The sequence below is a fragment of the Mesoplodon bidens genome, assembly GCF_964165515.1.
Source record: "Mesoplodon bidens genome assembly, chromosome: 7".
Lineage (NCBI taxonomy): Eukaryota > Metazoa > Chordata > Mammalia > Artiodactyla > Ziphiidae > Mesoplodon > Mesoplodon bidens.
In genome coordinates this window covers 110,011,700-110,036,455 of record NC_138164.1, presented here as the reverse complement: position 1 = coordinate 110,036,455, position 24,756 = coordinate 110,011,700, and the positions used below count along the sequence as shown (strand labels likewise).

The following is a 24,756-nucleotide window of genomic DNA, read 5'->3' as shown; positions in this document are numbered from 1 at the left end:
TCACCTAAAAATACATCATTCTTATCCCCCAAGAAGCTCCAAATGTGTCTAATGCAGAAGAGGAGCAGAAACACTAATGCACTGACTTGTTTACTCAATAATTGTTTACTGAGTGCCTGCTAAGTGTCTGGCGCTAATCCAGGCCCTGGGGATAGAGTAGTGAACAAAATATGAAAAAATCCCTGACTAGGGCTTCCCTGGTGACGCAGTGGTTGAGAGTCCGCCTGCCGATGCAGGGGACACGGGTTCGTGCCCCGGTCCGGGAAGATCCCACGTGCCGTGGAGCGGCTGGGCCCATGAGCCATGGCCGCTGAGCCTGCGCGTCCGGAGCCTGTGCTCCGCAACAGGAGAGGCCACAGCGGTGAGAGGCCCGCGTACCGCAAAAAAAAAAAAAGAAAAAAAAAGAAAAAAAATCCCTGACTAGTGGGAGAGAAAGACAATAAATAAGGTAACAGGCAAACAGGCAGAGAAATTCTTAGAGAAACTTGCTTCCTCAGGCTACAGAGTGAATGATCAAGACAGGACAAAGCAAACCCCCCCAGCCTTCTCACTCGTATATGTCACAAACTCGGCTGCTCCTCACCAGCACATTCAACACAGCCTTCTGAGAGCACTAAACCCAGGACCCAGTTTCCTCTGGATCAGGGGTCAGCAAACGTTTTCTATAAAGGGCTAGACAGTAAATATCTGGGGCTTCACAGGTCACAGGGTATCTGTCGCAATCACTCAACTCTGCCTCTGCAGGGCGAGAGCAGCTGTAGACAATGTGTGCACAAATGGATGTGGCTGTGTGCCCGAAAACTACTTACAAACACTGGCTGACAGTAGGACTCGGTCTGCTGACCCTTTTCTATACGGCTCGAAACGATCACTCAAACACCGTTAACCAGAAACAGAGGGAAGAGACACCTGCTGTCTGCAATGCGACAATTCCATTGAGTTTTCCTCCACAATGACTCGTATCTGCCATTTCCTTTCCACTTCCATTGCCGCAGCCCTAAACCAGTCTTGTAACCCCTGTCACTTACCCACATTTCCCTCAACCTGAATTCTCTTCCTCCCACTATTAAATCTTCTCTCTGTGAAGTCCAGCTCAACTGACTGTAAGTAGTTAATATTAAGGACTTAAGGACTTAATTATTTTAGGTGGGATAAAGGTATCGCTGTTATATACTCTTAAAACGTGCCCTTACCTCTTAGAGATATATGTTGAAATTATTATAGAAGAAATCCTATGACATCTGGGATTTGCTTCAATTATCTGGGAGTGAAAGTCGGGGTAGGAGGTAGGGATACAGATGCAACAATCAGCTGATAATGAAGCTGGGTGATGAGGTCCCGGGGATTCATTACACATTTTCTCTACTTTGGTATATTTTTGAAATTGAAAAAGGTACTAACAAACATGGAAAAGGGTAGGGCTGGAGAGAACCTTGAGGTATTATACTGGAAATGAAGGTGTTAGTATGAACTCCTGGGTCTTTTACAGTTTAAAAAAAAACATATGGTTTCTCTACAGAAATAGAGAGTGTGTGTGTGTTTTTGGCGGCGGGGGCGGGTATGTGCTATAGATACATACTTACATTTCCAGGCTCTGTTTTCTTTTTTCTTTTTTAATAAATTTATTTATTTTATTTATTTATTTTTGGCTGCATTGGGTCTTTGTTGCTGCATGCGGGCTTTCTCTAGTTGTGACGAGCAGGGGCTACTCTTTGTTGCAGTGCGCGGGCTTCTCGTTGCAGTGGTTTCTCTTGTTGCGGAGCACGGGCTCTAGGTGCGTGGGCTTCAGTAGTTTAGCACGCGGGCTCAGTGGTTGTGGCTCATGGGCTCTAGAGTGCAGGCTCAGTAGCTGTGGCACATGGGCTTAGTTGCTCCACGGCATGTGGGATCTTCCCAGACCAGGGCTCTAACCCATGTCCCCTGCATTGGCAGGTGGATTCTTAACCACTGCGTCACCAGGGAAGCCCCAGGCTCTGTTTTCTGAGAGCACCTAGAAGTAATGACATCCTGTAACAATGAGCACAACAAACCTCCAATCTTGGCTTCTAGATACCATCCTCCACTAAAAGAACCAGGACTCTTTAGAGAAATGGCTGATTCCAGAGCCAGGGCAGAGAAAACACAAGATAAGCCTGGAACATCTTGTTCTAGAAAATTAGAAGTGTTCAAAGAATGCAAAGAACATATAAAAGGGAAACAGCTCGGAAGAGCTCTCACTGACCAAATCTGGAGTACTTTGAGCATCAAAATTAATAATAACACTAGTAAATTACAACACAATGAATAAATCACAAATCCGTAACTCCATACTGAAAGGAAGAAAAGGAGCAAGGGAGGAAGGGAGGAAGGAGATGATAAAGGCTCATCTTTACAATAGAACAATTTATAAATGTAGAAGGAATAATGGAAACAAAAAAAGATCACCATTTGGCAAACACATAGTCCTTGCTGATTTAGATAAGACACTAATGCTGGTAAGTTCGAAGTGCGATGAGGAACAGAATACTGGCATAATCTCAAACTGTCTCCACACAAAATACTCATCAGTTACAAAAAGAAAAGCAATGACTTTACACTGCAGAAAAGTAGAGATACGTCACAGACACCAACATGACCAGATGATCAAGGTTAACATCACCGGTAATGGGACTGGTTAACACCATGTGTTCCTTGATCTGATGTACTGAGAATATTCACAGCATCATTTCTGTGATATTTTTGGCAAGAAATCACAACCTGGTCAACAAGCAAATATTAATAGATTCAGCTTGAAGATCATCCTACTGAACATACGAGCTGAGGACATGAATGACAGGAAAAGACTAAGAGGTTATCCCAGGTTGGAGGACACGAAAAGACATAACAGAGGACTTCCCTGGTGGCGCAGTGGGTAAGACTCCGCGCTCCTAATGCAGGGGGCCTGGGTTCAATCGCTGGTCAGGGAACTAGATCCCACAGGCATGCCACAACTAAGAGTTTGCATGCCACAACTAAGGAGCCAGTAAGCTGCAACTAAGGAGCCCGCCTGCCACAACTAAGACCCGGAGCAATGAAATAAATAAATTAAATTAAATATTAAAAAAGAAAAAAGAAAAGACATGACAGCTAAATCCAATGCATGCTCCTTGTTGGGATCCTGGAGCAAAACCAAAAGGAGGTATTGCTGGGCAGATGGCAAAATGTGATTGGGGTCTATGGATTGGAGAAAAGGGTTTTATCAATGCTAATTACCTGACTTAGAGGCCGTGTACTAGTTATTTAGGAGTGCACTTGATTCGGGGGAGTATTTGGGGGTGGTAGGGCATCATGTACATAACTTGGTCTCAGATGGCTCAGAAAAACTAATTTAGAGAAAGCTAGCATAGTAGAATAAATGTGGAAAAATGTAAAAAGTTTGGGAACATGGGTGAGGTAAGAGGGATGTGGGAGTTCCTCCCAGTCACAGACTGGAAGAAAAGAATATATATCAGACACACACACACACACACACACACACACACAGTCACATGCACAGACCTACATCTGAAAGGACTTGTCTGTAATATATAAAGAACTGCTACAAATAAATTATTAAAATTTATAAAACAATTTATAAAACAGGCAAGGCTTGAATAGATACTTCACAAAGGAAGATATCCAAATGGCCAATCAGCAGATATTCAATGTCATTAGTAATTAGGGAAATGCAAATTAAAACCACAAGGAGTGAACGTTTCATACCCATTCAAATGGCTAAAATTAAAAAGGCTGACAAAATTAAATGTTGGTGGAAATGTGGAGCAACAGGACCTTTTGTATACTGCTGGTGTTAGTTATCTACTGCTGCACAACAATATTACCACAAACTTAGCAGCTTACAACAACACATGTTAATCATCTCCCAGTTTAAGTGGGTTAGAAGCCCAGGCGTGGCTGGGCTGGATCCTCCACAAGGTTCCAATTAAGGTGTCGACTGGGGCTGTGGTCTCATGTGCGGCTTGAGTTGGGTAGGATCCGTGTCCAAGCTCACCTCCTTGTTGGCAGCATTCAGTTCTTCGTGGGCTACTGGACCGAGGGCCACGTTTCCTGCTGGCTGTGGACTTGAAGCCGCCCCAGCTCCCTGCCACACGGCCCTCTCCATAGGCAGCTCACGGCATGGTAACTTGTTTCTCCAAAGCCAGCAAGGGAGTCTCCTCACAGGGTGGGCACTACAGTCTGATGCAACATAATCACGTACATCCCATCACCTCTGCCATTTTCTGTTAGGAAGGAGCAAGTCACAGGTCCCGCCCACGCTCAAAGGGAGGGGATTACACTAAAGCTTAAATACGAAGGGACAGGGATCATGGGGGCCACCTTAGAATCTGCCACAGAAAGTGAGAATGTAAACTGACACAGCCACCTTATAAAGTTAAGCATAGAGACATCCTGGTGGTCCAGTGGTAAAGAATCCGTCTTGCAATGCGGGGACGCGGGTTTGATCCCTGGTCAGGAAAATAAGATCCCACCTGCCCGCAGGGCGACTAAGCCCTCGTGCCACAAACTACAGAGCCCACGCGCCCTGGAGCCTGTGCGCCACAACTAGAGAAGAGAAAACCCGCATGCCACAACTAGAGAGAAGCCCACGCACCACAACGAGAAAAAATCCCACATGCCTCAACGAAGATCCCGCATGCTGCAACTAAGAACTGACACAGCCAAAAATAAAAATAAATTAAATAAATAATATAAAAAATAAAGTTAAGCATAAACCTACACTAAGTCCTACCATTCCAATCCTACATATTTACCCCCAAAGAAACGAAAATGTAAGTCCACAAAAGGCTTGTACAAGAGCATTCATAGCAGACTTATAAAGAAAAGCCCAAAACTGTACACAACCCATATGTCCATCAGCAGGAGAATAGATTTAAAAATTGTAGTATTTGTTGGCAATAAAAAAGAATGAACCACTAACACACACAACATGGATGAATCTGGCAAAAGAAGGTCAACACAAGAATATATATGATTCCATTTATATGAGGCTCAAGAACAGACGAACATAATCTAGACCATATAAACCAGAACAGTAACTGCCTATGACAGGTGGGGAATGACTGGAAGTGACAAAAACATTCTTGATTAAGGTGTTGGTTACATGAATGTATATGTTTGTCAAAACTCATCCAACTATAACCCCAAGATCTGTGCATTTCACTGCATTCAAATTTTACCTCAATTAAAAAAATGTTTAAGTGCATATTAATAGACAATGAAAAAAGTGTAGCACAGTAGTTAAGAGCATAGATCCTGAGGCCAGACTGCTAGGGTCCAAACTCTGGCAATGCGGCTTTCTTCAGCGAGTTACCTAACCCCTTTGCACATCTCTACCTATCTGATAATTAAATGAATTAACTCGTGGACAGCAATTAGAGCAGCACCTAGTACATATTATGTATTCAGTTAACATTAGCTATTAATCAAACAAAACTAAAAAGATGATTATGAATGCTTGGAAAAACTAAAAATTGGCCAGGAGAGGAAAATCATAGTTGGCCACACGGCTCAGCAGTGACTTGACTTTTCTACGGTCACAATAATAAAAGTCATAATAATAAAAGAATAATAACATAACCAAAATTACAATTTTATTGGGAGAATGAGGTGATGGTGAAAAAGCCAAACAATCTTCCACATTTGGAATTCACCAGATACTATCCAAAGATTGTTTTTGAAAGGAGTCTTGTAGAACTACTTGACTCTTGAAATATATGTACAACTTTGACTAGAAATAAATACAACAACAAGGGGAAGGAAACTATTAAGGGGAAGTGGACTAGTAAAAAAAATAAAACCAGGTTGGAAAATAATCAAATGTTGAAACTTCAAATGAAACCAAAATGCAGTTCAAACGAGCATCAGTCTGTATGAGAAGGTGCGTTCCAGAGGTAACACTAACTACGGAGACTTAGTTACGGGAGGGGGTGAGGAGATCACATTGTAATTCAGTTTCATACGAGTATTAAGTATATTCCATGTTAAAACTGCAGAGACAGTATCCTTCCTCTCTCACAGCTTACATTCCAAAATCTTATCACCTTTTCATCCAGTAACAGGCCAGGGATTTCTCAATCCACTGGCTGGAAGGCCAGGGTTATAGTGAATTAATATGAATGAGAATTTAATTATAATAATGTAACACCTATATTCACATGGAAACTTTCACTGAGGAACATAAAATTTGCTTAAATTTTACCAGAATCCGCAAAGCATTTCTAAGCAGTAAGATGACGAAGGAAATGGAAAGTGAGTGGTTTGCCTACTTTCATGTTGAAAACCAGAATTTGAATTAAGACATAGGAATCCCAACAGAGTAGTGCTCTTGTTGCCTTCCTATAAACACACAGCTTTTAAAAAGCAGACACCACTTTCCATGAATAAGTTATCTCTAAAGTGACCAAACTCAAAGAACCCCAGACTAGGCAGATCCATACCGTTTAGGAGACTTCATCTTGGTAATTCTGCCTACAGCTCCAGCAAAAACTGAAGTTAGCAAACTCACAGACTGACTCAATGGCTTTTCTATAGTACTCTAAGACTTAAGACGGTACCTATAAATTATTTCATCTGTTCTTCCCAACAACCCTGGGTAGTCAGCTGGACAGTCTTTCTTATTTCTTTCCATTCTGATGAGATGGAGGCTCAAAAGGTAACCAACCCCAAATCACAGTTTTTCTTTAAGGAAGGATTAAACTCTTCTGGCTGCAAGTCCAGTGTTCAATCCACTCTACCAGTCTATCTGTGCAAACAGAAGTCTGTGAAGATCAATCATTTGCTAGTTTTTAAGGTCTAGATTAGGGATGACAACATTTGAAATTGCTGGTTTACTTTAGGTCTCTTCCTATAACAAACAAAAAGCCAAACACACTGGAAGATACTCAAGCACACTTACATCATGGAGTATCATAACTGGAATATAATGGTGGTGCTAACGCCTCCAGGGGGCTTTCTGGATTGTCACAGTGACTAGAGACTTCACTGACATTCAGTGGTGGAAAAAACAAGAAAGCCAGATCTCCTACAACCCACAATTCCTTTGAGTCCCGCACAATTAAGAAATGACTAGCTTCCTGCACAATTTCCAACATTCACGTAAGTGGAAACGCTCTGACCAGGGGCAGAACCAGGTCTTGTAGGGCCTAAAGCTTTTATAAGCTGGAGGGTCCTCTATAGGAGAAGCATACAAAATTACACTTACAAAATTAGGTCTAGGATTTTAAAATATCAAATATATAAGAATACATCTAAAGAAAGATTTGCAATACCTCTATGCTAAAAGTGCAATATCAGTGAAAGAAGATCTAAATAAATGGAGGGACATAACACATCCATGGACTGAAAGACCCGATACTTTAAAGACTTCAGTTCTCTCCATATTAATCCAGAGTCAATGCAATCTTAATAAAATTCTCAAAAAACTTTTAAGGAAATTGAAAAATTGATTCTAAAATTTTTAAGGTAATGAAAGAGCAGGGCTTCCCTGGTGGTGCAGTGGTTGAGAGTCCGCCTGCCGATGCAAGGGACACGGGTTCGTGCCCTGGTACGGGAAGATCCCACATGCCGCGGAGCGGCTGGGCCCGTGAGCCATGGCCGCTGAGCCTGCGCGTCCGGAGCCTGTGCTCCGCTACGGGAGATGCCACAACAGTGAGAGGCCCGCGTACAGCAAAAAAAAAAAAAAAAAAAGAAATGAAAGAGCAAAGACAAGTCAAGGCAATCATGAAAGCACCAAGTTGAAGACTTAACACCAGGTAATAGGACTATTATAAAGATAAAGGAAAGACCAAGGAGTAGAGCAGGGGGAACACTGGCACAAGCATGGACAACCTGACCAACGGTACAGACAGAAAGTCTAAAAATAGACCCACATGTAAAATGTCATGTGGTTTACAATCAAGGTGACGTGCAGAGCAGTGGAAAAAGATGATCTTTTTTTTTTTTTAGTTTTGTTCTGTTTTATTTTCAATTTTAGTCTAATGTATATACAATAAAATTCACCTATTTTGAGAGTACAGTTTTATGAGTTTTGACAAATGGCGTAAGCACCATCACAATCAAAACACAGAACATTTATTTCCATCAAAAAAGACGATCTTGGGCTCCCCTGGTGGCCCAGTGGTTGAGAGTCCGCCTGCCGATGCAGGGGACATGGGTTCGTGCCCCGGTCCGGGAGGATCCCGCATGCCGCAGAGCGGCTGGGCCCGTGAGCCATGGCCGCTGAGCCTGCACGTCCGGAGCCTGTGCTCCACAACGGGAGAGGCCACAGCAGTGAGAGGCCCGTGTACCGCAAAAAAAAAAAAAAAAAAAAAGATCTTTTAAGTAAATGGTACAGGGGTAATGGAAGATCCATGTGGGGGGAATGTATCTTAACCCTCCATTCCACACACAAATATCCATTCCAGATGGACTACAGATCTAAATGTGAAAGAAAAATAATACAGCTTGAGAAGAAAATATTAGAGAACCTCTTCATGATCTTGAATGGACTAAGATTTCTTAAACAGGGCATAAAAGACACTAAATATAAAGGGGGAAATGGATAAACTGGACAGATTTAAAAATTTGTGTTCAACAAACAACACCATTGAAAGAGTAAAAAGGAAGCCCACAGAGTATGAGAAGATATTTGGAAGAAAAAGAACTCCTACAATTCAATGAAAACAGACAACCCAATAGAAAAACTACCTGAACAGACAATTCATAAAAGAGGATACCGGACGGCTGGTAAGCTTATGAAAAGGTTCCCAACATCACGAGGGAAATGCAGATTAACACCACTGGAGCAGCCACTTTACCTCCACTCAGAATAACTGAAACGCAAAAGACAATCCCAACTGACGGTAGCGATCTGACCCAAGTGGAACTCTCACACAACCCAGCAACTGCACTCCTGGCTGTCCTCTCAAGAGAAACGAAATGAACTGTACGAGAGTGCTTATGACCTCCGACAGACGGGTGAGAACGTCCACGGCAGCCCTATTCACAATATGGGAAATCTCCTATATGACCACCGCCAGCCCAGTGATTAAATAACTTGTGATACATGCGCACATGGAACACCAAGAATATAGGAGCTCAAGAATATATGAGCTGCAACCATATGCAACAACATGGCTGATTCACACAAACATCGTGTTGAGCAAAAGAAGTCAGATACAAGAGTACACACGGTATGAAGTACCGAAGCAGGCAGAGATAACTTATGCTCTTACATGTTAGGATGCTAGTCATCTTTGGTGGGGGCAAAGGCAGTGATTAGAAGCAGACAAGGTAACGTTCTGGGGTGTCGGTAATGTGTTGTTTCCTGATATGGGTGCTAGTTTTTTTTTTTTTTTTTTTTTTTTTTTTATTTATGGCTGTGTTGGGTCTTCATTTCTGTGCGAGGGCTTTCTCTAGTTGTGGCAAGCGGGGGCCACTCTTCATCGCGGTGCGCGGGCCTCTCACTATCGTGGCCTCTCTTGTTGCGGAGCACAGGCTCCAGACGCGCAGGTTCAGTAGTTGTGGCTCACGGGCCTAGTTGCTCCGCGGCATGTGGGATCTTCCCAGACCAGGGCTCGAACCCGTGTCCCCTGCATTAGCAGGCAGATTCTCAACCACTGCACCACCAGGGAAGCCCATGGGTGCTAGTTTTGTTCAGTTTGTAAAAAGTCATCAATTGTACTTATTATATGTGTCCTTTGCTAAGTACTATATATTATATTTTTTGAATAAAAAGTTTTTTAAAAAAAGTTAGTTATAGGGCCACGGAAGTAGCCTGAAACTTAAGTTTCATTAGCTCCATAATAAATTTGCTTTGAATTTAAGGCAAATAAAGGACCTTGAAACTTAAGTTTCATTAGTTTCCTAATAAATTTGCCTTGGTCTTGCCAGACACAAACGTTATGTAAATAAAAAGCAGCTTATAATGTTCTAAGCCTAGATTTAAATAGATTTTACATAGAAACTTAATTGATTTTTTCACCAACCAATATACACTGGATTTTCCAGGAATGTAACTAATGTAACTACAGTAAACAGAGAAAAGACTATATTTTGTTTTGTGTAGATTTTTTTTTTTTTTTTTTTTTTTTTTTGCGGTATGCGGGCCTCTCACTGTTGTGGCCTCTCCCGCTGCGGAGCACACGCTCCGGATGCGCAGGCTCAGCGGCCATGGCTCACGGGCCCAGCCGCCCCGCGGCATATGGGATCCTCCCGGACCGGGGCACGAACCCGTATCCCCTGCATCGGCAGGCGGACTCTCAACCACTGCGTCACCAGGGAGGCCCTGTTTTGTGTAGAATTTGATGAAGATTTATCCACCATTTTAGAAAACTGTATCACCGATGGCACTGCCACATATCGTGAGGCACCCATGCAGTACACCTGTATCAATCTCTATCTATGGGAGCCATATCCACAGAGATAAGGCGATGTGTACCTGCAAGCACCTGACAGCTGTGGTTTCTAATGTGCTGTGAACACTTACACACGTCTTCTGAGAATTTACATATAGAAACACATATTGCATCACAAACAGCTTTCCTTTTATTTTTCCTTTATATTGCAGTTAAGACATTGTAGACGTGCTGGTAAATCTGATTATCCGGGAATTGCATTTCAGGATAGAAAAGGGGCCATAAAATCTGATAGTTTTGAGAACCAGTTACAAACCATCAGTCTATCTAATAACTGTAAAGAGAATTCTAATTCTTGAATTTGGTAACTGCTCTTTTATGCTACTCACATTATCCAAATCACAAGTAACATATTTATCTAAAATGTTTTCTACCATTTTCAAGAGCAATTACCTAAATATATCTATTATAAATTTTACCTAGACCTGGTGAGCAGGACAAGAGGGAAATTAGAGTTCAAACTACAAGATCTAACGGAGCCCCTTTCCTTTTAAGTCAGTAAGATCCAGCTTGGCATTCACAAGCAAAGGGTTCCATTATTTTTCTGTTCTCTTTCAAAAATAGCTCCACCTTCAAGATTACACAAATTAGATCATTCTGCAGCAGGAGTCCTCCTTATAGAGCAGCTCCTAGGAAGCACAGACAGGCTGTCTGCTGTAGCAAACCAGTCATTTAAAAAAAACAAAAACAAAAACAGATGTTTTTTATTTTTCAGTTCCACTGGGATAGTGACAAAGGGTCGGTGCTATGGCTGTAAATGGCCTTTGCAATAGAGCTCCCTCACCAAAAGCCATCAAATAGGTAAAGACCACAGAGGAGATATCAGACCAAACAAATATGACAGTAGAATAATTAGGGACGTTGAGACTCTGCTGCTCCAACACCTTCACCATGGCCTACAGCATAAAAAGAATTTATCTAGATTTTTAACACAATCAGTTGCCAACCTATGGATTATTCCATCGCCCAGTAAATCCCCAAGGAAATTTATTCCCAGTTAATCACAAATGGCAAAAATAGAGACAAACAACCTTCCTCAAGAGCTTTGAAGAGTTCTGTTACACAGATCTCATTCTCATATAACGTCACTTATGATAAAGAGATGACAGCCACTATCATTTTTTTAGTGAAAAACAGAAAACTGACACAAGGAGGTTAAATGAAATCTTGAAGTCGTCCTTGAATCCTTTTCTTTTGTCATATCCCAAATGTAATCCATAAGCAAATCCTTTAGGCTTGAAAAGACTATACCCGACTCTGATGACTTCTCATCTTCTCTACCACCCTGCCGAAGGCAACATCAGCTCCCAGTACATCATCTTCATACTCCTAACTGGACTCCCTGCTTTCACCCTTGCCCTTCTCTACGGGCTACGCTACACACAGGGACCCGTGGTTATTTTAATACGTAAGGCATTACCATGCCTCTTCTCTGGCTCGAAATCCCCAATGGCTTCCTCATCTCACTCAAGGTCAAAGCCGGAGTCCTACACTGGCCTACGAGATCTGGTCCCTTCACTTCTCTGACTTTCTCTCCCACTATTCTCCACCTTGTTCACTTGGCTCCAGTCCACTGGCCTCCCGGATGTTCCTGGAACCTACTAGTACTTACTGTTCCCTCTAATGACTTGCCTAAGTGTGTGCTGCACATGATGACTCACCTTCTCTGTGGTCTTCTAAACTACCTTATTTAAAACGGTAACACTCTCTGCCTCACATATACCCCTTTCCCGCTTTAATTTTCCCCGTCTGACATACCCTACCACTTGCTCACTCATTTGTTTATTGCCTGCTGCCCCCTCTGCCCCTAGAAGGTAACCTCCAGGAGAGCTTGATTTTGCCTGTCTTAGTAATAAGCACTCTCTCCTCGGTGTCTAAAATGGTGACGAGGCATATACGGTTTCTGTGCGGGGAGTACCTGCCAACTACATGAAGTTACTATTAGGGAGAGGAGGACTCACAGAGACTTATGCAAACCCACGTGGTGAGGTAAAGCCGGATAAGAAACCAGATTCTAGAGCCAAAGCGTTTTTGGCACGTGGTTTTAAAGAGATGATAACAACGTGCTGACTTTTTTCCTCCAGGTATTTTATAAGAATTAGGAGGAAATACCTGAATGAGCACCAAAGAGAACAAAGCAAAACCAAACAAAACCCAAACCCAAACAGAGCCGTCGCCACAAACGTTCTATAACACGTTCTCTTAAATGGACTCCAATCAGACGACGCCTCAGCACACGGACACAGGGCACTCATTTATCAGTGAGGCTGCCTGAGAATGAGGCCCTTCTGGAACATAAGCAAACACATTGCTGGCCTAAGTCCAAAGCACACCAAACTAATCCTACGCCAAATCCTAGTTCAGGTCATGTCCCATTCCCAACCCAAGCATTTGTCTTCCCAGTGAGATGACACTTTCCTTTTCCTCCACGGAGAGAAAAGTCAACCAAAGAGATTAATGGGCACTGTTTAATAACATTTTAGCTGCTCCTTTTCGTAAGTTTCTTTTTTTAAAAAGGAAAGATAGAGGGGATTATCCACAAGTAATAAAAACAAAGGGATAATGATATCATATACAGTTAATGAACAATTCTCCCCATTCAAGATAAGGGCATAAACAATTTATTGCACATCTTGGTGGCAGAGTGGAAATACAATTAAATCCATTAATAGCCACAGAGTTTTTATGTTCCCAGAGGACGCTGGTTTCCAGAGCTGCTTATTCATTTTCATTCACAGCAAAAACAGTACATGGCATGGATGACTGAATGCTGTAGTCTACTTTCCACATATTTTAATTTTGAGGAGACAATTTTATTAAACAACAGACTTAGGGTAGATTACGCTGCCACATTCTATTGGATACGACCTGAAAGTGCGAAACAAAAACCTACTTGCAGAGGCTATGTAAATGATGACTAATGTAAATCAGGCCTACAAATACTATACCCTCATATTCATAGTTTTACTGCCATTACCCAAAGATGTTAAGGTAATGATTTCTATGAATACAGATGCTCAAACGTTTTACAAATATTTTGTTTCTCTGCATAACAAATCAACAAGGCCAAAAAAGGTATCCCCACTTGTAAAAAAAATCAGGAGAAAAAGTGACTTGCCCAGAGGTAATCAAAACAGATTTAACTAAGCACTAGATATAGGGCTTTACTTACTAATCCATAACAGTAATAGAAGATTAAATAGTTTAATAGAAGATTAAACCCTCACCCTCAACTCACCAGCAAGCCTACCTCTAGAGCACAAACTGGACCAAGAGGTGAGCAAAACAGCCCCGCTGTGGCTCTCACGCTCTCAGATTACACTGCCCATTACTCTCAGCCTCATATTCAGAGCCCATTCCTTCTTAACTTATTTGACTATATGATTCTTCAGCTCATGGAATATTAGAAGCAACAAAGCAGAAAGGAGGCATACTGATAGCAACAGGGAGAAAAGAAGACAAAAACAAAACTAAAAAAGCAAACATATGACTTTAAAAACAGTTACGCACCACGTACCAGTCCACACTCTTCATTTCAAGCCCTGATGTTCGCCATGAGGGTCCCATTCATTGTGACCATCCACACTTGAGAAGCGGTAAATCTGTGTTTTATATATTCTCAAGGAAGAACCAGAAACACATAAATATATTTGTGGGTTTCTAACCAAAATGGGAAGATAAAAAGTCTTGGTGCTTATTAAAGGAAAAAACTGACATGTATACAAAGATCCAAATGTTTCACAATAGGCCTTAAATGTATTATCAGGTTCTCCTACAAAAGTAGAATACAGTTTTTCTACAGTTTGAGACATAAAAAGGAAAGCTTAAGGAGAAAAGAGAAAAAGATCAACTCCGTTTAAATCCTGATTTTCCTAGGAGTCGCTCAGCTTTTACTGCTGATAAATGGCTAGCTGTAAACCGGTTTAGTTGCTCTTCTGGCTGCCAAAACAGAGCTAAAGAAGTCAGCAGGTAGAATAGGGAAGCTGTCAAGTCAAGTTGGCTCAAAACAAAGTTGTGGTTTGCAGGCCGGGCCTGAACCATCTCTTCCGTTCATATAAGCTGGCAGGATGTAGAAACAGGATCCCGACCCAGCCACTGCTTCAGAGAACCAAAATATTTTCCTTTGACTTTCTAGTCTATTAAGCTTGGGGTTTGGCAGGGATCTGTGGCCAAAGTGAACCCAAGACCTTGTAATGGTCCCCCTGAGGAAATCAGAATATAAACAAGGTTGCCCTGATTCTAGACAGAAAGCAGTTTTTCGAGGGGTGTGGGGGAGAGACAGAGAAGCTAGGCTGGCAATAAAGACAGCAAGAGTAATAGTAACATTTTTAAGTGTTTTCTATGTGCCACATAAGCACTTAACGTGTATTAATCTCATTTAATCCTCATAATAAATGAACAGTAGGGGCAATTACTATGCCCATTTTACAAGATGAGAAAAATGAAGCATTAGAGAGGTTAAGTAATTTGCCCAAGTCACTCAAACAGTAAAAACAGAGTCAGGATTAAAATCCTGGCTAACTGGCTCCAGAACTGACACCTGTAGCCACTGTGCTACGAAGCCTCTCACTGTCTACAACTTGGTAATAAAGCAGCATTCTGTAATCCCAACATTACAAAGTATAAAGCATTAAATATTATTTGTCAACCATGAGAACCAGACAGATCTCAGGGGACACCAAGTTATTTTTTTTAATTAATTAATTTATTTTATTTTTGGCTGCGCTGGGTGTTCATTGCTGTGCGTGGGCTTTCTCTAGTTGCACCGAGCAGGGGGCTTCTCTTGTTGCGGAGCACAGGCTCTAGGCACGCGGGCTTCAGTAGTTGTGGCGCACGGGCTTAGTTGCTCCACGGCACGTGGGATCTTCCCAGACCAGGGCTCAAACCTGTGTCCCCTGCATTGGCAGGAGGATTCTTAACCACTGCGCCACCAGGGAAGCCCTCCACCTACTTCTAAACTGGGGAGCCCTGCAGAACTGCCTTCACCTCCCCAGGTCTCGACTTCCCTTCCTGCGGAGGTGCTGTGCACATAGCAAACGCTCAGCAGTCTGGTTCACCTCACCCAGGCATCAGCCCAAACAGCACCTCACCAGAGGCCTTCTCTGACCACACTACCCAACCCTCTCAAGTCCGCACTCCGACTTGTTTTTCATCATGGCACTGCTCACCACCTGACTATTCACTATAGACCTAATTACGTGTTTATTATCTGTCTCCCTCCAGAAGAATGTTCACTCTAGGGGAGAATGGGCTTCGTCAACCAGTTTGCTGCTGGTTCCCCAGCACCTGGAGCAGTATTTGGCATATAGAAATACTCAAAAAATATTTGTTGAATGAAAGAACTGTGTAGGATAGATTTTCATTCAATAAACTTTACAAATAAACAGGCACTGTTCGTTGACAAATGTATCCATTAAGCACCTATAAAGTAACTACTATGTAAAGTAATGAACAGGATTTATTTCAGATGAAGGTAACTGGTGTGAAGAAGATTTATAAACTCCCAGGATGGAATGGGCAGATGAGAGAAGCTTTCCAAGGTAGCAGGTCAGCTGAGACCTGAATGAGACCCAGGAGCCAGCCACACGATGATCTGGGGACACAGCATTCCGGGTAGAGGGAACAGCAAGTGCAAAAGCCCAAAGGCAGGGTGACCGTGCCCGGGTCCAGCTTGCCCAGAGCCAGGTGAGCATGGGGAGAATGGCAGCAACGAGGTGGAAGCCACGGGAAGAGTCCCACCCCGAAGTATCTCCTAAGTCAGAAAAAGGGTTTTACTCTAAGTGTGATGAAAAGTTATTTGATAGGGTCTCTTATCTTCACCCAACAGAACGTATACTTTATGAGATCAAGGATTTTGTTTGTGGCCCATGCCGGCTGGCCTACAAGCATCTGCTAAATGAATGAACTGGGAAGATTATGAACAGGGGAGTGACATGATCTGATTTTCATTGTAACATATCACTCTGAACTGCTACTAGTGGTTACCTTCTGGGAGGAGATCAGGGTCACAGAGGATGGGGAGAATTACACATGAGGGAGTGCGATGTGCTTTCCAGGCACCATAAATCACAGACATGGGAGGAAGAAGCTACTATCTAACCCCTGAAGCCATTTGGTGTTTCTAAACAACAGACAGGAAAAGGTCCAGGAGGAGGGACCAAATAAATGACAACTGATGTCCTAAGCCTTTTGTGTTCTCCTCAACTGTTATAAAAACAAAAACAAAAAAAAACACTACAAAGAATCTCTGTCTCATTTATAAAAAAAGGAACAAAAGGAAGCTCAAAGCCAGATACACACAGACACACACACACACACACACACACACACACACAGTTTTGGAGAAAAACTGTAAAGAAAAAACACCTTCCTACATCTAAGCACAATAACCAGGCTAAATTTCCTCAGGGACAATTAACATTCCACTTACCACATCCAAACTGTTACCTGGGGGGAGTCTTGCTCAGAACACTGCTCTGAGAGGCAGACTGCCGTTCGGAGGAGTCTGCGGACTAAGAAGACAGGAGGAGGTGCTGTAACAGGAACCAAGTTTTAAAACATCACTCCTTTCACGCCTACCTATACCTGCACCAGGTCACTAAAAAAACATACAGCGTAAACCACTCACGGTGTAACTGCTAAGAGGTCTGTCACAGTTCTAAAAAATTTTTTTGCCAAAATAGGCTCTGGATATTACGTAGTGCCTCTGTTTACAGAACGAACTGAAAGTGCTGAAAGGATGAATGAAACACAGGTTCATCTGGGAGTCGTGGAGGATCATTACTTCCAAGGAGAAAAGAGGAAGAACAGTACTCGGGGTCAGAAAAATTGGTGAAGCTAGAACTCAACTCAGATATTCTGACCTTTAATGTATTTAAAAACTTTACAATCTTAAAGAAGCTACATGGGACTTTCCTGGCGGTCCAGTGGTTAAGACTCAGCGCACCTAATGCAGGGGGTGCGGGTTCGATCCCTGGTCAGGGAACTAAGATCCCGCATGCAGCACGGTGTGGCCAAAAATAAAAAATAAAAATAAAATAAAAGAAGCTACATGAACATCAAATAACTAATGTGCCTCTATCAATGCCCCCTCCTCACCTGTGCCTCACCATCCACACACCATGAGGTGGGCAACAGGCTACAGCATTCTCCAGTCACCATTTTTGCTATCAATAAAGATGAACAAGCAACTCTAGAACCAAGAAAGGAAGGTGAGTGGAGTGAAACCTCAGCTCCCCCCAATGTCTTCATCCATTCAATAAATCCTATTTTTTTACATCTTTATAGTGATATAAAATTTGTAAGGTTCCCTCCTTTGAGGTACGTATACAACCGAGAAGAGTTGATACGCATCTTTAAATATATATATATATATATATATTTAAATATTTACTCATTTATTTGGTTGCACTGGGTCTTAGTTGCAGCAGGTGGGATGCATGTGAGATCTAGTTCCCTGACCAGGGATCGAACCCAGGCTCCCTGCATTGGGAGGGTAGAGTCTTAACCACTGCGCCACCAGGGAAGTCCCTAAATATATTTTTTTAAAACAACATTTACTGGTCTTTTCTGTAATACATGTCTGTTACAGAAAGTCTGGAAATCACCAAAAAATACACAAGGACAAAAATTAGTATCACACATAATCCTACCATCCAAAACCATTTTGGAGTTAACGCCTCCAGACAGTTTTCTCTGTAGATATTGACTAAGACCTAAAATTGTGAGAAACGAATGACAGGGAAGCACCAGGAAGCTAATTCCCTCCAGGAGGAAGTGAACAGACTAGAAGGTAACAACACTTAAAGGGGGAAAACTAACAAAAGAAAACTAATGGGCCCTTGGAATAGCGAAGAAAGGGGACATTTTAAAATAACCTGGAAGAGGACAGACTGAGTACTCAGTCTAATTAAACAAATAAGGAGAAGCCATAAATATTAATACGAGAAATGCCCACACTTAGGCAATGTTCTCTCTAAAACAGTGTTATCTAACAGAACTTTCTGTGGTCCTGGAAATGTTCTAGATCTGCCCTGTCCAATATGGCAGCCACCAGCCACACGTGACTGGTGTGAAATGAAATGTGGCCAGTGCAACTAAGGAAGAGAATTTTAAATTTCATTCAATTTTAATTAATATTTAAACAGTCACATGTGGCTAGTGGCTACTGTATTGAACAGCAGAGCTTTAAAAGATGAAATGGCCTATGATCTTAAGACATAATTGAACGTCAAACAAAATGTTTTAAGTAACTGTTTTCTAGAAGATATAAAAGCTCAGCAACAATACATCATCATTTACTGGCCTTCTCTACTGCGCTACCCAAGGTAGAGGCCAGGCACGTGTCTGCCTAAGCAGCTCCCTAAGCTGTGACTACAGCTATTCTCTGGTTTGTAATAACATAAAAGGGAAAGCAGGTCCAGCAGGCTTTCTAATCAGATAACTGCCCTGTGAATGACTCCAGAGTTGGTGCCCAGGCACACACATTGGTTCCCTAAAGTCCTCTGAAGTTATGCTGGTTATTCCTTTAATTAGGCCTGGAGAAAGGAGGACTGCGTCAGGGCTCGCCAATCTAGAACCAAACCGTCTTGCTCAATTCCAGCCCAGTGGGCTCCGAAAGACATTTTAAGGCCAACTTCAAACTCTGTTTTTTCTCAAGAGCCCTTAATACCACTCCAAACTCACACTGGAAAAAGACCAACTCTTGCAATCATTCCCACAGCTTCCCTGGATTCCCAAAGTACTCCCAGAATGTGACACCACAGGTCCAAGCCAAGCCAACTCCAAATTTCAGAGGACCCACTGAGCCTTCAAGTCCCGGCCAAAACAGGACAAGCCTCCTGGGGTGAAGCAGTGAAAAGACACAGCCCAAACACTTTCTGGCTTGCACCTCCCTGGTGCACACAGAGACGGCACCAACCTTAATAACAGTGGCAGCTTATTGGCTCAGCTAAGAAATTGGAAATCTAGCTTAAAAGGAAATCACATAACCACTAATGTGTCCAAAAGATCTGTAAATCAATACATGTAAGACAGACTCTGTGAAAGTCATTCTCTTTCTGACTTAAGGAATCTGAGCTTCCACAGGGACGGTGGATTGTATTACTCCGATAGAGAGCATATTCTATTACAACACGCACAATGTGAAATTCAAATCTTCTAAGATACAAATATGCTTCCAAGACTTTTTTTTTTTGCGGTATGCGGGCCTCTCACTGTTGTGGCCTCTCCCGTTGCGGAGCACAGGCTCCAGACGCGCAGGCTTAGCGGCCATGGCTCATGGGCCCGGCCGCTCCGCGGCACGTGGGATCTTCCCGGACCGGGGCACGAACCCGTGTCCCCTGCATCGGCAGGCGGACTCTCAACCACTGCGCCACCAGGGGAGCCCTGCTTCCAAGACTTTTAATGCTAGGGAAATAAAAGAAAGTTCAACAGCTCTCTCTTATTTGATCAATTACATTTACCTTACATCTATCATTTAAGAAGTACTTTCTCCTGTAGATCTATAGGTCCTATTTTATATTTATTTCACCCACATTTTGGAATGGATAGTAAGTAAAAGTATTCCCAATCAATGGATGAAAACGCTAAGGTGTGGGAGAGTTTGCCCTAGCACACAGGAAGCACATACAGCAATACATCCTGGCTTGCCCAGTGCTTTCATGGTTAGAGGGGTAACTGGCCTCAAGTGCCTTCATGAAATTAACACTTCTATTGCAGGACAGTCACACAAACTTGGCCATGGTCACCTCCCCCTTTTTTTTCCAAATGTGGTCTAAAGGAGAAATGTGACTGATAACCACTGAACTCCTTCCCTAAGCACAGAGATAAGGATACCCAAATGTGCTCTGTACTCAAAGACAAATGTGATACAGTTAGTGGGTGATACAGCAGAGCACATTTTGTCTCCTGTCAGTTTTACACCCCTGAGGAAATTTTGTACACTTAGGAAATTGAATAATTTTTCAGTCTCTCCTACTTAAGCAACTCAAAAAGAGAAAAGAACATCAGGGGAAATGTCACCATACAAAGACCAAAGAGAAAGGGTCAATGATACTCTAAAACCCTGCCTTTAACGTCAAGCATCTTGCCACCTGGTACTTACGACAGCGCCACACCACTGTCCATACTCTGGACCACAGACCAGGGAGCACTCCTTAGTGTGGAGGGAAAACAGCATCAACTTCCAAAGCTGTGAATTTCATAATGGAACTGTAACAGACCTACCTGCTGGTGACAGAATCTCAACAGCCAACTGTATTTTACAATGATTACCTCTGGGGAGTGAGAAGAGACACAGGGCTGGGGCTTTCCTTTACCATTTCCACCTTTCTGTACTGCCTGAATTTCTAATCATGGACGTGTATTGATCTTTTTATTTTAAGCCATAGGGATGTAATGTACAGCATAGGGATATGGTCAATAATACTGTAATAACTTTGTGTGGAGACAGATGGTTACTAGACTTGTCGTGGTGATCATTTCATAATGTATGCAAATGTCAAATCAAATGCAAATTAAACCAACATAATATTGTATGTCAATTATATTTCAGTTAAATTATATTTCAGTTAAAATTTTGAAATTCCTTGTGAGAATAAAAATCTACTATCAGGAAAAAAAACATCTTTTTATTTTAAAAAAATGCTGGTAAAAATGGCAATGAAAAGAACAATTTAGTTATTTTAAAGCCAACTATAGGTATGCTCTTCATTCATAAAAAGTAAAAAAAAAAAATACTATGGATTCTGAGAGAATTTAGTAGCTGTTAAGACAGAGCAGAGTACATACCTGAGAAACAACAACTATATTTAAACATCTAATAAAGGAAAACATTTTTTTTTCCAAAAGTAAATTATATTTCTACAGGGATCAACAAAAGGAGCATGACCTTCCTAACACTCGACTTTTCAACTCGCTTCTCTGCACTAGGAAGAGGATGACAATTTCACAAGACTGAATCCCAGGACATTTTATACATATCCAACCTTAGATCATACAATCATGCGTGCATTTCTCAAGTGCATACAAATCATACATCTGTGTCTCATTTGAGTTACACAAGACAAGAATGTTAATCCTAGACGATATTCAGCGTGCTGTATACAGAGTGCTCGCTGCCAATACATTCCAGACAATGTGAACAAGCATACTAAGGAGACCTCAAATTAACTGGATGACTCTAATCACTGGAAGGGCCAATAGCAGGCCATTTTCTCCCCACAGGGTGTTATTTTCCATCCTGCAGATAAAACAGCCTGCTCCAAAGAGCACAAGTGTTCCACAAAGAGCTGGGAGGCACAAGGGTGCCGGTTAAAAAAAAAGTCAGAGCAGGACAGCTGACAATCCCAAAGATTGGTTGGTAGACATGACAGACCTGCATGCTCCCTGCAGGTGAAAACAACAAGACAGTCTAAGGCTCTCACACCAAGTCAACGTAACAATTACTGATTTGATCAGGATGCCTGGCTGTTTCTTTGGCTAATAATTTATTGTGTGGACCTTTCAGTGACCAATAGGGACAGACTGGAAATCAAGAGCAATCAGGGATTTTATTTATCCCCCTCGGTTGCACAGCAGCTTCTTGCCAGTAGGCTCATGCCTTTCTGATCTAACAAGCTAGAGAAGGCAGCTGTCCAAATGTCACCAGTCAAACAGTGATAGAGGTGACGGAAGAACAGGCAAGCATGCATTACTAACACTGGACCCATGGAGGAAAGGACCCAGCGCTTTTATGTTTGAAAGAAGTAGATGAGAATACTTCAACTATAGATGGGCCTGTACAGAAAGAGAAAGGCAGGCCTGCTTAGGACCAAGAGAGGAAAACCACCACATACTACACTCCCAGTGGCGTCTGGTGTGTGTTAGGGTACTGGCCAAACCTAACTAAACTAATGTGGCTCCTGATTACCCTGAAGAAAGGACAGAGAAAAAAGAAAGTATAAATTAGTGAAGTGAACGCTGAAACACAAGGGACACGAAGAGTAGAGGGGGGCTAATGGAAAACAAGTCAGCATTATCTAAAAATGTTCCAGACGTGTATCTCTCAAACAGCAATTCCACCCCTACATATAAAGACATCCTAAAGAAACTTCTGCAAGGAGCACCAAGAGTCCTGGACAAAAATATTTACAGCATTACTGTTTGTATTAACAAACAGGAAATGACCCAAATGTTCATCAAAAGGAGCTTTATGATATATTCATACAATGAAATTCTACCCATTAGTGAAAATATTTAGAGCCACCATACAACACTGATGATTCTCACGAACTTAACGTTGAGTTTAAACACACACACACACACACACAAATAGGCCACAGAACACATACAGTATGATAGCATTTATATAAACTTCCAAAAACATCCACAACTAAAAAACATAGCTTAGAGATGCACATATGTCAGTAAAACTAATTTTATAAGACAGGGAGATGATAGACACACAATTCAGAATAATGTTTACCTTTGTAGGGGGAAGAAGAGGATGTGACCAGGAAGTGGCACCCCGAGGGCTTCAACACAACTGTAATGCTCTTTCTCAAGCTGAGTCAAGTACAGAGATGTACTTCTTGTCATTTTGATTTACAATCCTTTCCAGGACATATATAATTTTGCATGCATGAAACAATTCAAAATAAAGGGGGAGGCATGGAGAGAAATAAAGAGTTGAAGATGGAACCAGACAATGCTCCCCAACCCCACTTACACGTCCATCTGCCCAAGACAGGGCTGACAGAGTAAGGAGCCAGCCAGACTCCAAGACAACAGAATCAACTCAGTTTACAAGTGACAAAAAAGACCACCTCCAGGCACTTCTCTGGGCTTCCTGGGTGAAACCAGCTTCACGGTGTCTATTCAAGGAGTAAACTGTAGGATGTTGCACACTGTCCCCAAAGAGTTTGAGAAAGACTGCCTTGCCAAAACAGAAACAGAAAATATCCCAAACTCAGGTATATTTTACCAATGGAAGGAAAGTCCCCAGATGGTTCCAACAGACAGAGGAATGGACTGAATTTAGGAACAGGCAGTAATTTTATGTAGCCCTGCAGGGCTAGAAGTTGTGACCAGTTACTGGGGGGGTGAGGAGGGAGCAGAGGATGAAAAATACACTTGAAGACACATTAAATAGGACTTTTACAAGACGTAGAGGCCGGGACAGAATGTGTGTATTTGGAGTACAAATGAACATGTGTGTTAAAGACAAACTAGAAGCGCCAAGGGTTACTATACCGGCTTTACCTGGCAGAAGGTGACAACCGAGTTTGACACGTGCCGAGTATACTGGGAAATAATAATATCTAAAGAGATCCATACCACATCTATGTAACGTAGGTACAGCCCACGGGAGCTGGCAAGGCCGGGAGGAGTCTGTGACTTTCACGGGGAAACTGACAGGAAGGCCGGATTCGGTCAGATCAACAAGAGGAGGCCCAGGGCTGAGAGTCCAGAAGGCCCAGCTCAGGGAGGGGAAGAGGGTGGCCCCGGCCCCAGACATAAGGTGGGGATGCCAGGAGAGGGCGGGGTCCCCTCGGGAGGAGTCCCGGGAGGCCGGGCAGGAGCCAGGCCCGGCGGCAAAGCAGCCAAAGAGAATCTAGGGTCGGGGTGCCCCCTTGGGCGATGGGACGGGGAGGAAGGCGGGGGCCTGTCACAGACCCGGCTGGGCGACCCCCGAGGGCCCGGTCCCCCCCACCCGCCGCTCACCTGGGCACGCAGCTGGACGAGCTCCGGTCCACCTCCCAGGTGGCGTACAGGTTCATCTGCACGGGGGCGGGGGTGCGGCCTGGCCCCGGGCCGCCGGGAGTCGCAGAGCCCGAGGCCACCGCGACGGCCATGGAGGTGGAGGTGGACGAGGACGAGGAGGAGGCGGCCGCCGCCGAGGTGGATGAGGACGACGAGGTGGCCTGGGCCAGCTTGGGGGGCGTCGGCTGCTGCGGCAGCTGCTGCGGCGGTGGCTGCTGAGGCGGGGACTGGGCGACCCCAGAGCCCCGCTGGCCACTGCCGCCCCCGGCGCCTCCGGGACCACCGCCCGCCCCTCCACGTTCCGCCATGGCCCGGCCGGGGGCAGGGAGGCACGGGGGTTACGGGAATCAGGCGACGCCGAGCGGACGCCGAGGCTTCTCCGGCGGTCGCGGCGGCGGCGGCGGCGGCGGCGGCGGGGGCTCGACTCGTCTGTTCAGCCCGCCCGCCAGAGCGCGCGAGCGAGAGACTGCACGCACGCGCGGGGCCTCGCGGCGCGCGGTCCTCGCGCTCGCCCGCCGCTGCCAGTTGCGGCTCGCGCCGCCAAAGCCCTAGGTGGGCGTGCCCGGGGAGGGGGCGGGGAGGCCTGGCCCGCGCCCGCCCC

General features: G+C 43.5%; 1 protein-coding gene across 2 annotated transcripts in view; it reads right to left on the bottom strand.

Moving 5' to 3' along the window:
* PACS1 (phosphofurin acidic cluster sorting protein 1) overlaps window positions 1–24,672 on the bottom strand; it is a 147,925-nt gene extending 123,253 nt beyond the window's left edge. Inside the window, exon 1 of one of the 2 annotated variants that reach the window (XM_081238800.1) lies at window positions 24,117–24,672. In XM_081238800.1, the coding sequence (XP_081094926.1) occupies window positions 24,117–24,463 (347 nt within the window). In that variant the 5' untranslated portion in view covers window positions 24,464–24,672. The remainder of the gene's footprint in view (window positions 1–24,116) is intronic. The other variant, XM_081238801.1, reaches the window with a different exon arrangement.
* Window positions 24,673–24,756: the final 84 nt, after the last annotated feature.